Source organism: Opisthocomus hoazin, chromosome 1, assembly GCF_030867145.1.
Source record: "Opisthocomus hoazin isolate bOpiHoa1 chromosome 1, bOpiHoa1.hap1, whole genome shotgun sequence".
Classification (NCBI taxonomy): domain Eukaryota; kingdom Metazoa; phylum Chordata; class Aves; order Opisthocomiformes; family Opisthocomidae; genus Opisthocomus; species Opisthocomus hoazin.
The window spans coordinates 142024195-142040697 of NC_134414.1; the positions used below are offsets into that span (position 1 = coordinate 142024195).

Consider the following 16503-nt stretch of genomic DNA (forward strand, 5'->3'; position numbering starts at 1 on the left):
CCCTTCAAATCCCTGCCTGAAACTCTTATTCCCTATGAAAGACTCAACAAAGGTTTAGGCTGAATGTGCTGAGACCCTTGCTTATTGTGCTTACCCATACTGACCTGGTTTTTTTTTTGTCCCCCTCTGGCTGAATCTTTTCTCTTCTGGCTTAAATTTAAACTCTCTGGGACCGTCTTTTAATTCTGTGATTGTACGGCACCAAGTGCAAACACTGACCCTCCGCAGGGCTACACAACATGATAGCAGTGCAAATAATACGCTGCAAGACCTGCTGCTGGAGAATAATAATGTACAAATGCGAGTAAAATGTCCATGCTTTGCAGGAAACAGATCTCCTGTTTCAAAGGCATCTCTTGTAATTTTGAAGAAGAATTCCACTCCCTGTTGTTTTGCTTATATGTATCTTGCTCTGTGACTGCTAAATAATAGTAAAAAGAAAAAAAAATATTCTCAACTCTTCTCTCTCTGCCTTTCCACCTTAGATGACAGAACAAAGGAAGAATAAGCAGAGGCTGGGCTTTCTTGGATCAAACACACCCCATGTGAATCATCACATGCCACCACCCTGATACCATGGGGAGCAGCCGTGACTAGCCTTTCATCAGTATTCCTGCTTTATTAGAGAATAAAAAGCTGAGATTGAGAGGAGTGAACAGTGCCTATTGTTACAAAGTTAAAAACAACCAAGTGCCAAGATGTTAAGTGGTTTAGCTCTGGGAACAATTTGTAGCTGTTTTTCATGGTTGAAAGCGACCACAACCTAGAGTGCAAGAGATACAAGGGAGCCCGTTTTTATTCGCTCATGGGGGCCGACTCAGCTGCGTTTGCGCTCCGCAGCTCGATGCCTTCAGTGGTAGCTGCCGTGTGCGACCGAGGTCAGGGCAACGTTTGGCCACGTCCTTAGAGCTGCCTTCAGACTTCTCTCTAAAGCGCTGTAATAACCAAGATGAGCAGAAGAAGGAGTCATGTTTGTTAACGCAAATACAACAGCCTGGTTCGGAATCAATAGAAGTCGTTTCTGCCTTATTTGCCAGCTAGCAACATTAGTCATATTTGCTTGGCATTTACTATTTTTTAATTACCATAAATATGTCAGTTGGGTAAGCAATAATGTTGCTTCAAGTAACTTACACTACGAGGGAAATGGGAGAAACCTCAAAAGACTGAAAAAAAAAAAGAAGAATAAAAAAATAGAAAAAGATTTGCAAAGAGAAACGTTAATGCTTTTGAATTTTAGCTGTCACCATGCAATTTCTTATTTATAACATGGAGCACAATGGATCTACAGCTGTGGGAATGTTATGCACATAACCCTGACAACATAACTGGAAGTGATTTCTTTCTCCTGGCTTCAGATACTCTCGATTAATGTGGCCATGAGATTTCACATACTGAGGAGTTAAACTGTGTTTTAAATTCAAGTTCCAGTGGAGGATTCAGAAAATACCTTTAGTTTGCAGCATGTATGGGAGTTTATTTTTTTAAAAAAGCTTAGAAATTTCTTTCTGTGTGGAGCTGTAATGGCGTCATTACCTTCCATAAATGCGTCTTCAAACGAGAGTTGACTCGAGTAAATAAGCACCATATTCTGCCAGCTTTCTTCTGAGCTAAAGATCATGGGCCTGTGCCTTTGCCTGCTGCTCCTGCTTTCAGGGGTTTGCAGGGCCGGCCAGGCTGGTGAGGGACAGGGGGCAGTGCCGGAGAAGCTCCTGCCAGCTCTAGGCTCTACGAAAGGCGGCCGCCGAGTCAGCTGTGCAGGTTTCTGCTGTGTCCTGTATTTCCTGGGATGGCTTTAAAAGAAAAGATACAGAGTTTCCACAGAGCCTAAGAGGGCTCTTCTCTCTTTAAGGAGAAGATCTTTGGGGCGCAAATGGGTGTTGTGGTCCCAGTTCACTTTCTTTTTCAGTGGGTTTTGGTTACCTAATTGTCCTCGGTGCATTTGAAAATGCACCTGCGTTAAGTGGACTCGCTTTTTAAAGCAAAATACTTTTGCAATGATTTTCCCCTTATAACATTTCCATGTTGCTATAAAAGCCATTTTGATCAAAGGTGGAAATATTATTGGCCCCAGTATTTCTGGTTTCTCCCTGAAGAAATGCTCTTGTCTTATTTAAGGCAGAATTCAAACCAGCAGACCTAGGGTAAAGGGAAGGAAGGGGCATTTCCCTCTCTTCATCCCAAATTCCAATCTGTTCTTGGAAGCCATCTCTTTTTTTTGTGCCAGTGAGGTGGCTGAGATAAAAATAGTGTACTTCAGGGTCTGGTTCTTCTACCGTTAAAAAATTTCCCTTTGGCTTCAATTGTGTCCTTCAAAAATACTGTGTGGAAAGCAGGGATCTGTGTATTTTACAGAAAGAAAATCTCTTTCTGTTGACTTCCCTTTGGTCCACAGAGCATCCCAGTTGTGAGAGGTGATGGCCATATCCAGCTTTAGGGTCTGTTTTTCCTGTAAGAAATTCTCCCTAATCCAGCCAGCGCTCTGCCTCCATGTGCGAAGGTGAAGAGCAAGAGGTGGTTACCAGCAATGGCGCGAGGCCAGTGAAGGCGAGTGGTGGGAGACGAGATTTTCTACAGCTCCGCTGCCGGTGGGCTTGCAGCCTCGCTGCTGCCGGGCATCCGCTGCTTCCCAGGCAGAGGCAGCACGTGGAGGCAACGGGAGCTGGGTTGAGCTGGGCAGTGACTGCGTGTGTGCTTCCGAGGCTGGAGTTACCTTTTCCACTGCTTTGGAGAGAAGAGCAGGTGTGGCTGGGGCATGGGGAGCCGATGGGAGGAAGGCTGCTAGGGCAAAGCAGAATACAGAAGAGCAGTTGTCTTCAGTGAACGACTGAGATATTTTAGGAATATATCTTGGAGCATACCTTTCCTTCACGCTTACTGTGTGTGAGGTTTTGATGCTGCTGCTCCAGCACCGCTGTGGTGGTGAAAATCCCTTCCATAAGCCTTGTCTGTCAGTGAGGATGGGGCTTCACATACCAGTTAGTGTTCAGCGCCAGCAGACTTGCAGTGAATTGTTTCTGGGAGTCTGCATCAGCTGCATGCTGTGCAGTAACCAGCTGCCAGCACAGGAGAAAGCCAGATTTGCCTCTCTGACCAGACCTGTTGCACATCACAAAGCCAAAGGAGTTGCACGCAGATGCTCTGTGGAGAGGGACCTGGGTGTCCTGGTGGACGACAGGTTGACCATGAGCCAGCAGTGTGCCCTGGTTGCCAAGAAGGCCAATGGGATCCTGGGGTGCATCAAGAGGAGTGTGGCCAATAGGTCGAGGCAGGTTCTCCTTCCCCTCTACTCTGCCCTAGTGAGGCCCCATCTGGAGTACTGTGTCCAGTTCTGGGCTCCCCAGTTCAAGAGAGAAGAGGAGCTACTGGAGAGAGTCCAGCGGAGGGCTACGAGGATGATGAGGGGACTGGAGGATCTCTCCTATGAGGGAAGGCTGAGGGAGCTGTGCTTGTTCAGCCTGGAGAAGAGAAGGCTGAGAGGCGACCTTATAAATGCTTGCAAGTATCTGAAGGGTGGGTGTCAGGAGGATGGGGCCAGACTCTTTTCAGTGGTGCCCAGTGACAGGACAAGGGGCAATGGGCACAAACTGAAGCAGAGGAAGTTCCAGCTGAACATGAGGAAGAACTTCTTCCCTCTGAGGGTGATGGAGCACTGGAACAGGCTGCCCAGGGAGGTTGTGGAGTCTCCTTCTCTGGAGATATTCAAGATCCGCCTGGACAAGGTCCTGTGCAGCCTGCTGTAGGTGACCCTGCTTCGGCAGGGGGGTTGGACTGGATGACCCACAGTGGTCCCTTCCAACCCCGAACATTCTGTGATTCTGTGAAATGTAAAATCAGCGGTAAGTTGGTAAAGAATCAGACCCCACAGCTGTATTAATTCTAATTAGTTTATGCAGTTTGTCAGATGTAGTCACAGCTTCTGTTTCAACAGCAATTTCCTCTTCCTCACACATACGCTTATTAGAGACATAAAGCACGGTTTAATGATAAGATAAATTGAACGATCGTTATTTGTCGGGAGGTGGGCGGTTGGCTAATACTGGAAGCGGTTGGCACTTTTGTTGTTTACACTTGGAAAAAGCAGCTGAACCGCTGCACACCAAGGGAGGTTTCCACTGTCGGAGCTGGAAAAACTTGAGACTCGATGTGTTTGTGCCCTGAGCGCAGGCCTGCAGTTGCGTGCTGCTGGTGCTCTCTCTGTCTCGCACCCCAAATGACATTCCCAAGGCTCAAGAGCCCAAATACCACTCTGCAGAAAGGAGAGCTACAACGTCAAAATACGAAGAGCCTATTAGTCTGTGCCACGGTGCCTTTCTGCAGTTGATAGCTTCCGAGAGAACCCTCTATAATGAATAACAGTAGGCGATGCTACTTGCACAGATTGTAAATATATTTCACGGAGCGTTTTGACGTTTGTGCTGATTCTGTCAAAACTTAGGCCCTGCCTTACTCTCATCCGTGTGAGCAGCCTATACACTTGCACATGTAACTGAAACAGGAGACTTCTTACATGAGTAATAGTTGTGGGACCAGAGGCCAAGCCTTAAAGATTGTGAAATGTCCCCATCAATGAGTTTATAACAAAAATCATTGTTTTATATATATATGTATATCTTTGTTTAATGCAGCTGAGGTATGCTCTTCTTAGGCAAGCATCATTTACCTTACCTATTTATGTGAAATGATTGCAAAGAAGTTAAAACATCTAAGAGTTTTTAATGCCTTAGAGGGATTTATAATTATAAGCTCCTTGACAGTTAAAAATCTACTTAAGTAAATATGTCCATTGCTGCTGAATGTAACTTTTAATAAAGTGTGTCATTTTATATACGTCTGTCTCACTGATTCTTGGTGCTAAGGTGCCGGGTGAAGGTGAGGTGTGTTGCTGAATTGAGGACTGCTGGGAAGCCCGGGTTGGTTGTCTGGCGTGGGAGAGCAGGCTGTGGGTCTGCATATCCGTTTGCTCCGAGCGACAGAGCGGGTGGCAACGGTGCGGTCCGGAACGGACAGAGGCTGAGTCTACCAATGACAGTGAGGTTTGATTTTGTTTTGGGCACAAATTGTTCCGTTCGGATTGCCACCTTTCCGTGAGGCTGGGTGGCAGTCGGGTGTATCATTTGCTGAAGCGCTGTTTGTTTGGTCCGTAACTGGCAGGCCAGGGGCAGCCCTGGTGGAAGGTGGGCAGGCGCAGGGATCGTGGTGGATGTGAGTGTCACCGGCGGAGAGGAACAGGCTCGAGCCGAGCAGCCTGAGGGTTTTCTGCTGATGCCTGAGGCACAGCAGCTTGGCGCCATGGGAAGCTCTCGCTGCCTGCTCGGGTCTGACATGAGGAGTCAACAAATCCCCGCGAGGCTTTGAGCATACCGAGCCTCACGTATGGCAGTCAGCGCGAGCAAGGTGACTTCCTGTCCTCGTGTCCCTCCGGGGAGCCGCGGGGCTGTCAGCCGGCCGTGCTGGTGAGCGGCAGAGAGTGTGCGATGCGCACACGCGTGCGCGTGCCCCCGTAGGGCATCTGTGTCTCCACCAGGCAATGGCCTTTCAAGACAGAACTGCTGGTGATGCTTAGGAGCCTCTCGCTGCCCGTCACGTGTTCCCGGTGCCAGCACAAGGCTTTAATTTTGGAAATCCAGCCCTTAAATTATACAAATGCAGAGGTTAAAGGCTTGATGTGACTGCTTTTACTAGGGTGCAGGCTTTTGTGTGTGTGAGCTTTTTGGTGCCTTTTTTTTTCTTCTTTTTTTTTTTCATGTTTTCAGTGTAGCTCCTTCAAGCAGCATGTTGAGAGAGACTGGGGGTTTTCCCCTCTTTTCTAGGTTAGAGGATTGAGGAAGACAAACAGCCCCAAACCACTGTCTCTCTCACCTGAGACAACTCAGGCTGGGGAAATTTGTGGTCGTGTGAAAAAGGGAAGCGCCCTACAAACCTGTGATGGGAGAGCTAAGACATAGAAGTGCGCTGCTTTTTTTCCCCAGCTGTGTTTATTACAGAAAGTTTATGAGGAAAAGAATGAGGCCTCTTCTTAGTGAGAAAAAGCTGGATAATTAATTAATAAAAAAAATCCTATCCTGTTGCTTCTATGCACTTTTTATACCAACCTGCTGAGGTTTTGAGTAGAATTAACTTTCTTTTCTATTGCTGGGTATGACTTTAAGGTTAAATGGAAAGGAGCTTGTTTGCTACTAGGTTTCTCAGGCAGTTCTGCAAAAAGAATGTGTGAAGAGAAAATGGGGTTTCATACAGTAAACTTTCAACCTACGATTACAGTCACGTTTAAGAAGAAAGAGCCCCCAAACCAGAACGAAGCTCCTAAGCCCGAATGGGAGCAATCTACCTGTGCAGAACTGAGAACCTAATGCCAAGGCTTCTCTTTTTCAGAAAGTTTTCCCCAAAGGTACATGGTGATTCAAAAGGCGTTTCAGGGAGCAAACATCTCCCTCGGCATTAGCCACGCAGACATCAGTGGGCTCATGCCGGTGTGGCCTATGAGCAAATCCGGCTCCTCCAATTCCGCCGTCGCTGCTGCTGTGACACAAGCATCGACAGGCAAGGATGTTTTCTTTGGATAAAGCATGCCTGTTTTCTAGGGAGGGCTGCCAAGTTTATTTTTAAGTGGAGAAAACTGAGATTTAAGGCTGCTAACCTCTCTGCTGTCCTGGGATGCCCGCAGGAGCCACCAGCAGCGTGACTCCTGTTTGCAGGAGCCCGTACTGAATGTCCCGTATTTGCACAAGATCATCCCAAACTGCTCAAAAGAAACTTGACCTCCAGGGATTTTAAATGTGGAGTCGTGTATTGCTATCATCGGTTCACACTTGTACGCTCTATTTATATGCTGTACTTTTTTAGTCCGAAGCAGGAAGCTGCAAGGCACAAGACAAATAGCCTTTATAACTTTGCTATTTCAATGTGCTTCTCTTGCTGCAAACAGCCAACAGTTACCCCTTTTTTTTCTTTTGTACAGTAGGTTTCTTACTCTGTGACACCATCTGTCTCCGTGTCTCCACCTTCGTCCGCTGCCGCTCAGGTAAGACCTAGGGACATCCAGCACCATGGGCATTACCTGAGAAGCCAAACCAGTAAGCTAAATCTGTAGGAGCGCAGTCAAACTGGCAGTGTCTTGGCCTTATGACTTTAATAACTCTGTTTAAATGTCGTAGATTGTGTTGTCAACTAACACATTCAGCATCTGACTTGGTACGAGCAGGAGGTTTTTTAACAGCCCTTCTTGTGCTAAATTATTGCACAATCTTCATCTCCTTGGCTGGAGTTTGAAGCCATCTATAGCCTGTTAAACAAACTACGAAGAGGGCAAAGTTGATAGGAAGAAATGAACGGCTGCTGTTCCAAATTTTAACCTAATCCGCTGGAAGAAAACCGTGCCCCAGTGGTGAGAGCCAGCAGAGATCCGTTGCCGGAGCCAGGCTGAGCCCCGGCCATGCGGTGGCTTGCGGTGGAGGAGGGCACCGTCGCAGCCGTGCCATTGCCTTGGGAAGGGGGGAGCCGGGCTGCTGCTGTGGCTGGTGGCGGGGAGCAGCTGCATGGCCTCCGACGAGGCAACACTCAAATGCACAAGGCTGCGGGGTCGACTGAGGCGTTGCCTTACGTGGGGCTTGCCGCTCCCCCATTGAAAGCCCTGCAATTTCATCCAGATGACAGGGGCGGTGTGGGGATCCAGTTACAGCCCAAAGGTTCCAAATCCCTGTATCAAGTATTCCTTTCTGGCCCCCAAAGTCTGCAACATGCTCTGTAGGCTTTGTTCTCAGTAACGCCGAGTTGCCACATAAGCCGTGGACCCTGGCACACCACCACAATTCTATGTAATGGCCTTCGGCTGTGATATGTCAACCTGAATTTCACGATCCTCTCCTAGGAGCATTCACTTTCCTCCCAAAGATACAAGGGTATATTCGCTTGCTCTCCCTTCCCCACCAGCATTATGGCACGAAACACTCGGGAACTGTGTTAACTTGGGCGCTGTTGCAGAGACCTGCGGCTGTGTTCAGCAGAGCACAGGGCAACTTTGAAACAGGGTTCAAAAAAACCCATTTTCAGTCTTGAGTTGGTCTTGGACGATGGCAGTTGGCTCAGAGTTCATTTTTGGTTTTGTTTTTTTTCAAAATCAACTTTTACTGGCTGTGAGTTGGTTCAGGCCCATTTGTGGCCCATCAAGGAGCTGTACAGTGGCTTTATCTGGCATGAAAGTTTTCACCCTAATTTGATAAAGACAGCAGAATTCTTGATGCCTCCAAAAAACCCTCCCAACCCTTCATTTGCCAGTTTTAAGAGTTGAGGGTGTATGTGTTATGTATGAGCATGTGTGGTTTGCGCACACACAGCTCAGTCTGAGGGTATTTGGGAACACGGGCATGCAGAAATGAGGACCGGTTGGCTGCCAACCTAAACAAGCAGAGCAGCTGGTGTTGTGAGCGCTGCCATCCCATGGGAAATGCAGATTTTTCCGCCTGTGGCAGGACTCTGCTGCTGGAGGAGAAGAGGAGTCAAGAAAGAAGAGTTCAGTCCCTGAAGTCATTGTGCTCTTCCCATGCAAGCAGAAACATCTGCCCAGGTCGCTGGTTGCTCAGCTGGGAGGTGGGAAGATGCTAGCGGGGGTATTGTGCACCTAGCCAACGACTGCGAGAGTTGTAAATGCGCCGTGCTACACATAGAATTTATCACGCAGAAAAAGAAAGGGAAGGAAGGAAAGTTCAAGGGAAGGTCTCGAGGGTACAGGAAAATGTTGTCAGAAATGGTGATTTTTACAGGTGGGATTTACCAGAAGTTTACTTGTGAGTTATTGTGAAGAGTTAGTGTTATCAGAAGTTGACTGTCCATGTCTTTGTCAATCTTGGGTGTCTTTTCAGAAGAGAGGACTTAGCCAGAAGCTACTGGTCCAGTGGAAAGCCTGTTGCTCAGGGTCCTTGGTCTACAAAATCTGTTGTTTTGAGGTTGTCCACAGTACCTCACTTGGGATGAGTGCTCTTTTACATGGTTAGCACAAATCTAAGTAAATACAGAAATATAAACTGAGCTGGAAATTTACTGAGTACAAGCTGTCTTGCAATATTGCCTGCGTTTCCTGGCTCTGGATGGGATGGAAAGACCACAAAACTAGGTTCTCTCATGGTGACGTGATACTTCTGCTTCCGGGCTCAGCTGAGAGCAGGAGGTGGAAGCGTGTACAAGAGAGGAAAAAGAAAAGCAAAAGCGAATGATGATCAAGCTTATTTTTAACATGGCAAATTGGAACTATTAATTAGGAAGACTGAAGTGGCCATTGTGATCATCTACTCGATCATCTCCTATAGTGCAGACCATAGTATTTTTATCCATCCGCTTCTCTGTAAGCTGTGGCATAGAGCTGGAAAAGGTAGCTAACTTGGCTTGGAAGTCTTCATGTGAGTAAGGTGCGGGGTGTATCTGCTCGCCGGTTCTCATCTGCCTCTAACTTCAGCCCAAGTGCTATATCCAGGTCAGACTAACCTGGTTCCTCATGGGCTGTGCTGGCACCCATCTCTCCAGGAGAGGGGAATCCACTCAAATGCAGTCTCTGGATGTGAAGCTCATTCTGCAGCATGGACATCGTAATGGCAGGTCACATCTCTAAGCACCTGGCCTTGCGTGGTGTCTGGGGCATTCGGCCATTGAGCCTGTGGAAGCAGACCCATGTCCACCTCCCTGCCAGGCCCATCGCCTCAAAGGTGAGGAGAACATGCATAAAGTCTTGTGGGCTGAAAGTGGCTCAGCTGCACTGATGCTGAATCTAGGCAGACGTTGCGGTGCCAGATCACCTCTTTTTCTGGAAATGCCTTTCATTTTACCTAGTTTTATTGGTGAGAGCTCCCTTGCCAATGCCCTTCCCTCAGCCAGAGGTTCACAGCCACAGTTTCTCCAGTCAAGTGATGAATTATCTTATGGGATCTCTGTTGGTTTTCCCTTGTAATTTTTTTGGATGCAGAAGTTATGTCAGCTAAGGTGGCAGGGAAGGGAGCAAAGCACTGTCGCTGCTGGTGGTAGGTATCTACAGCAATAATACCCACAGTGTGAGGAGCCATATCCTTAGGAGAAGATGGTTGGGAAGTCAGGATGCCACACAGCTCTTCTTCCCCGATATGGTCTTCAGCACAGCACTTCACCTTCCTTAGGGTGAAACAGGGACATGGATCCAACCTGTATGTGTCACTGCTCACACAACAGCCTTCAGCAACCCCCTTGCAAGAGAGGAACACAGGTCTGTGTCCTCAAGACTGCCCAAATCCTGGGCCTCCCTCCTGCCTTTGCCAGCAAATGTCATTTTAACAGCATCTTCTGAGAACTGATTGAGACCACACATGTCCTTTCAGCCAGGCCAGCGAATAACCTTCAGCTAAGTCTGCCCAGGGCTGTTTTGAATCTGGTGATGTGCATTTAGAAATAGTCCTGGTATTTTTAAATGTTGCCTGGAGCCATCTGGTCCCCTCTTCAATTTATGTTTTAATTGTCATTTATAACTTATTATACAAGCTATTCAAAAGCCAGACAGACACTGGAGGGAAGCGAGCGAGTCCTGATCTGAAGCGCACTGAAATCTCTGAAAGTCTTTCCCTCCCCTGGCTTACGAAGGGCTGGGGGCTAGCGCCTGTGCCGAGCGAGCCGGAACGGTTGCAGCTCTGTGGGGTCCTGGCCCTGGAACACGAGGCCACGCGTCGCACATTGCTGCTGGGCCCGGGGGCTCGCTCTCATCTGGAGCCAGGCAAGCCCCCGACTTCTGCAGGGGAGCCGGCTCCTCATGGCCGGTCTGGCAGCCCGAGGCACAAGGAGGTCAACTGATGTGCTCAGGTCACTGGTGTGTGAGCAAATGACTCATCTCGGTTTTTCCTGGCTCCTAAACCTTTGCTCAAACCTCAAGGCTGCTTAATGACTTAGCAGGGCTCTACGGAAGCAAGCTATAAATTGCAAATAGGCTATGGCTAAATGACTGGCTACAGTGTTTTCCACGTGCCGTTTAATGAATCTGGAAGAGCTAACTGGCTCCTGGGAGCTTCTGACATGTTGGGGAAAGCAATTCATTTGATGAAGCAATGGCTTCAGAAAAAAAAAAAAAAGTAAATTGCTTTGCCCCCCTCTCCATAGCAAATTCTTTCCACCTCCAGTTCTTCTGCCTGGCTCCATGCAGAGCCCCGTGCTGTGGCCCTGAAGGTAAGTCGACGCTTGTTAGGAATAGGACTAGTTTGCACTGCGTCAGCTCAAACTGTCCCAGGTCGTAAAGGCATTGCCCGAGTCCTGCTCACCTGCTGGCAGCCCCAGCAGGGCAGCGGGGCCCGAGGGGTATATGGTGCCCTGCGGCCAAAGGGCACCCCGCTGCACCCCAAGGCTGGGGTTTACATCTCATGGGAGGACAGACATCCCACATCAGGCTCAAACGCACCTGCACATCCCTTGCCAGCACACCAGTGGTGAGAGGATGTGTGAGAGCCCTGTGGGATGGCTTCCACCCCAGCAAAGGTCCCCGTCATTTGGGAATGATGGCTGAACAAGCTAACCAGTGCTGGGAAGTGTGTCCCTGCAGTCTGGTGGCATCTCAGCCAGCTTCCAGTGGCGGTACCTGGACCGTGGCAACCATCTGACACCCAGAGGTATTTACTTGTAGGAGATGCCAACCGTATCCTGGGCTGCATCAAGAGAAGCATGGCCAGCAGGTCGAAGGAGGACCTCATGAGACCCCCACCTGGTCTCACGAGACCTCCAGAGCATCCAGCTTTGGAGACCCCAACATAAGAAGGACATGGATGTGTTGGAGCGGGTCCAGAGGAGGGCCACAAAGATGATCAGAGGGCTGGAGACAGGCGGAGAGTTGGGGCTGTTCAGCCTGGAGAAGAGAAGGCTCCGGGGTGACCTTACAGCAGCCTTCCAGTACTTGAAGAGGCCTACAGGAAGGATGGAGAGGGACTTTTCACAAGGGTGTGTAGAGACAGGACAAGGGGGGAATGGCTGTAAACTAAAAGATGGCAGATTTAGATTAGATATTAGGAATAAATTCTTCACCATGAGGGTGGTGAAGCACTGGCACAGGTTGCCCAGAGAAGCTGTGGCTGCCCCCTCCCTGGCAGTGTTCAAGGCCAGGTTGGATGGGGCTCTGAGCACCCTGGTCTGATGGAAGGTGTCCTTGCTCATGGCAGGGGGGTTGGAACCAGATGATCTTTGAGGTCCCTTCCAACCCAAACCATTCTATGATTCTGTGCCTCTTGATTTTCTCCTGCCAGTTGTGCTGGACCCAGAAGGCAGCCGTGGGACTGGTAAGCGCAGAGAGACAGAGGGACTGCAAATGTCCCCAAGAAGGCTGCTCTGGCTCCTCAGCATCCCCATAGTATGGGAGCTATTAACACATTACTCTATTTTAATAATAATCTATGTTATTTCAAACATCTGAAATAAAACAGGGCACTGAACATCTCGCTGTCTGAATAAGGAATTTTTTATTATTTTAATTTAAAGAAATCCCTGGACGTCAATGGGCAGACTCAGGGAGCCAGATGCCGCACAGAGAAAACACGCGAGGGGGTCCAGATCCAGGCCCCCCTCTCAGCCCTGCAACAAGCCTTTGGGCAGAGCTGGCACTAATTGGCGCTTTCCTTGGCGGCAGATGAAGTGTGGAGGAGACAATGGGGCCTGGGCTGGTTTCTCGTGCCTGGAGGTGATCCCCCAGCACTGACACCAAAGCCCACTGAGAACACAGTAAGGAGAAGCTGCAGCGGTCGCTGCTGCTCTGCTCGGAGAAGTCCACATCCATAGGACATCATTGCATGCCCACCAGCACACACGAAGGGGAAGTGGGGCACAGAGCGCGACGTGCTGCCGTGGAGTGTTAAAGCTTGCGGTCACGTTGGCTGGTCATGGGCAGCTGGTCAAATCCCTGACTGCCACCAAAACGCTTAGCATCAGGCTTTCTGCAGTGTCCCGTGCCGGAAACTCCAAGCAGGAGGGTAAAAGGGCTGGTGAAAAGCTGTTGCTCTGTGCAGTCATGGCATTGCTTTGTGCGGAGTGGGAAGGAAATGTAAGTGTGAACCTGTGACACCTGGAACGTGAACGGGCAGCTGTAAAGGGCATGAAACTTCAGAACAGAACGTGACTTGGCAAGGAGGGATAAAGGAAAGATACCTTTTTTTCTTTAAGAAAGAAAATTACCATGTAGTTTCTGGATTGCATTATGACAGGGATTTGTGTGTGTGAGCAGCAATCCCATGAGTACCATTTTTTTGGGTGAAAAGTACATTCGTTATCTTAAACTTATCTGTTGGCAGCTTAGAGTTATTGTTCTCTTTTGAATGTCGCTAACAGATTCAAATGGGGGGGGAAAAAAATCCCATCCCCACTTTCCAACAAGAAGTGCCGTGAGCTTACGCTGCACTGAGGCTTCGAGCCGGTTGCGGCCGCTGCAGCGTCCCAGCAGTGTGCCGTCTGAAACCCCATGTTTAGGATCACCACTCAGCTTCTCCAAAACTGAAGATTTTTAAAAAATTATTTCATGAAATACAAGCCAAATAAATGTGATGATACTCTTCTTGTTTGTCCCCTGGAGCGGGAAAGCACAGTTTAGGCTTTGGTCCCTTTTCTCTCCCTGCAGTACAAACCAGAGAAGCATCTGAAGGACTTGGAAGCCGCAAGGATGAAGTGAAGCTCTCGGGCAGTAACAAGAGATGAGCCGAGGGAAAACAGCTGCAAGCTGGACACCCGCAGACGTGTCCAACCCCATCCTCGGGGAGCGATGGGGTGGGGTGGTCCTTCACCCCGGGAGGCTCTCAGCCCTGCTGGTGCCGGGGATTTGCCTCCCGCTGCCCCTCCAGCACAGCCCGGGGTGGCTGTGTGTGTCTGCTGCAGCTGGAGAAGCCGTGTCCTCCCAGGAGAAGGGGAGCTCGGCACGCCGGCTGGCTAACAAGCTCACGGCGTGCAGATGCACGCTTGTGCTGGAGTTTCCACCCACGGCGACAGCAGCCTGGCAGCGCCCAGCCACGCTTCGGCACGGTGAGGGGCGGCCAGGTAAGGTCACAACTCCGAGAGGCACCCCAGAAGCTGGCGTCCAGCTTGCGGTGACCTTCTCAGGGTGAACACCCCGCCTCCTCGCAGCGCTGCACCTCCCTTTGCAGGAAGGACGCACGGTTTTTTAAATATTGTGTGACCTTGGTGTGCACCTCTGGGGGTGCAGCCCAGGACCAGCAGGACCAGTGCAGCCCAGCAGCAGGACCTGGCCTGGGCTGCGTTCAGCTTTATAGCACAGCCGTAAAAGCCCACGTTGAGCTCTCCCTTCCACCCCTCTGCACCAGTCTTGGCATCCCTGAGGATTTTCCTGTAATAATCTTGTCTATGCCATTGACTTATACAATAATAATTGAGCTTCAGATTTAATTACAGTATGGGAACGAGCTGTCACTTGATTGGTGATACTTCTTTGACTATTTATTGAAATAAATAGTCTTATCAGCTTTGCAATTTGAAATGAAGGGACTAGACATTGGGATCTCTTTCATGGCTGTCTTTATATCCCTCTCGTCAGGCACAGCACTTCAATGAAATACCAAGCCCTGGCTTCCAGAATGTTCCCCCAGAACCTTCTTTCTTTAAACCTCCATTGGCGGTGGCTCACAGAGAATTTCGCTTCTGTTGCCTCATACCCACAGCCATGAAAAATAGTGATGCTCAGGGCTTGTAAAGACTCAAGTGCTTCAGGCAGGTTTGTATCATATGGGAAAGTCAAGGCAAGGGATACAGGGTGGGAAAACACCCGTGGTTGTTTTAGCTTATGGCTGAATGGAGACAAGGTGGGTGGAGGAGCATGTGCTCTTGGACATCACCTTTCCCAGGGGCTGTCCAGATGTACTGGCCCCCAGGAGCCTGCGGGGAGCTGGGGCTGCCCCAGCCCCATGTCTCCCAGAGCTGGGAGTGGGACCTGTGTCCCCCAGGGTGGTGGAGCTCCTGGCAGGCGTCAGAGTTGGTGGGAACAAGATGCCTCTGTGTCTCAGAGGGGATGGACCAACGAGAATGGTGCAGCTCTGAGGAAGCATTTCTGTGAAGCATGATTTTTATGTAGGTGCTTGCTTTTAGTGATAAGAAGGTGCTCAAATTACCCTCTGATGTTCGTTATTTGGGAAGAACACAGAGGCAAGATTTCCAGCTGTGAGAGCGTATGGAAACATGAGCGTTGGCAGCAGCTCGCTGCCCCTTGCTGCCTGTCCACAGCTGCGGAAACATCAATGTTCACACTCGATGGCGAAGGGAGAGAAAACAAACCCCTCGGCACCACTTGGCTGCAAGGCCGGCCCTCCCACCCCGACCAGGGGACACCGCCGCTCTCCCCCGGCCGGCACCACGCGTGTTGGCAGGGAGGGATTTTTCACCAGTCGTGTCTATACAGTTATGCCCTGGGCAAGGAATGTCTTAAATTACCAAGCACTGGTAATAAAAGGGGTTTAATTGTTGCTTTTATAGGGAAATTTTGGGTCCTTCAAACAGGCGTCGCATCCACCAGCGCTGTCCCGGGAAACCCGCCTGCCTCACACTGAGACTGAAGATGCTCCAAGGGTCAGCCAGTAGCTAAGGAAACTTGGCTGCTTCTCCAAAACGTGCTGAGCTTCATCATTTATACCAGAGCCGCTTGCCTGGCATTTCCCTATGTGACGGTATCATTTCTAATAAGTGATTCATTCCCTCCAGCCTTTACAGTCACCCTCCATAATCATCAATGCCTTGGGCATTTAATTTTAGAATAATAGTTTTTTGGAGAGTAATTCTGTCCGGCTGTGACTTGATATCTACCTCTGTGACTTCACACTCGAATTTCGTCCTTTGCCAGGCCTGCTGCGAGCCCAAACAGTGTGCGAGCCAACAGCTGGCACCCACATGTGCCTGCACCCGCAGAAAGTTGAGCTCTAGGTTCAAAACGTGAAGGGGGTTCTCACCTGCCAGGCGGTCAAGGTACCTGGTCCTGACCACCTCAGGCTTTGGAGAAAATGGAACTTTTGCCAAAATTTGTAACCAAGGCCCATTTTAACTTTATTTTGGTAGTGTTCAACCAGAAATTCCTGGTTTATGAGTAGAGACACCAATTGCAAAGCTGATGCTCAGTTTATAATCCTACTGTAGACACTCTTTTTGTACCCACTTTGTTACGGGGTAAATCATATACCTTTTCTGACACCGTCTAGCCCCATCTTTCTTACAGGTGTATCAGATGCGTGTCAGATACAGAGAAAGCTTTTTCTTGCTGATGCCTCAGCCTAAAGTGCAGGACATTCTGATTCTCTTTCTTATATTTCAGTGAATTTCATTGTCAAAATGGGGAGTCCTGGCACCTGACTGTCCCGTTACATTGTGTGGAAAAATTACGAGTATGTGCGACGTACAGCCTGGAATTGCCACCGTGACCCTTGGTCCTAACACCGCTCCCACCCACCAAAGCGTATGAGCAAAGCTGTACCCACCCAGGGGTGACCACGTGGTGCAGCCATCTCCTTTTCCTATGAACTCAAACAC

At 49.3% G+C, this 16503-nt stretch overlaps 1 protein-coding gene across 5 annotated transcripts in view; it reads left to right on the forward strand.

The window, feature by feature from the left end:
- The window catches only part of ITPR2 (inositol 1,4,5-trisphosphate receptor type 2), a 282946-nt gene extending 269271 nt beyond the window's left edge, over window positions 1-13675 (forward strand). For 4 of the 5 annotated variants that reach the window (XM_075439325.1, XM_075439332.1, XM_075439339.1 and 1 more), the window contains one exon: window positions 486-4813. In XM_075439325.1, coding sequence (XP_075295440.1) covers window positions 486-572 — 87 coding nt within the window. In that variant the 3' untranslated portion in view covers window positions 573-4813. Of the gene's footprint in view, window positions 1-485; window positions 4814-6961; window positions 7025-13600 lie in introns of those variants that run through there. The other variant, XR_012765862.1, reaches the window with a different exon arrangement.
- Window positions 13676-16503: the final 2828 nt, after the last annotated feature.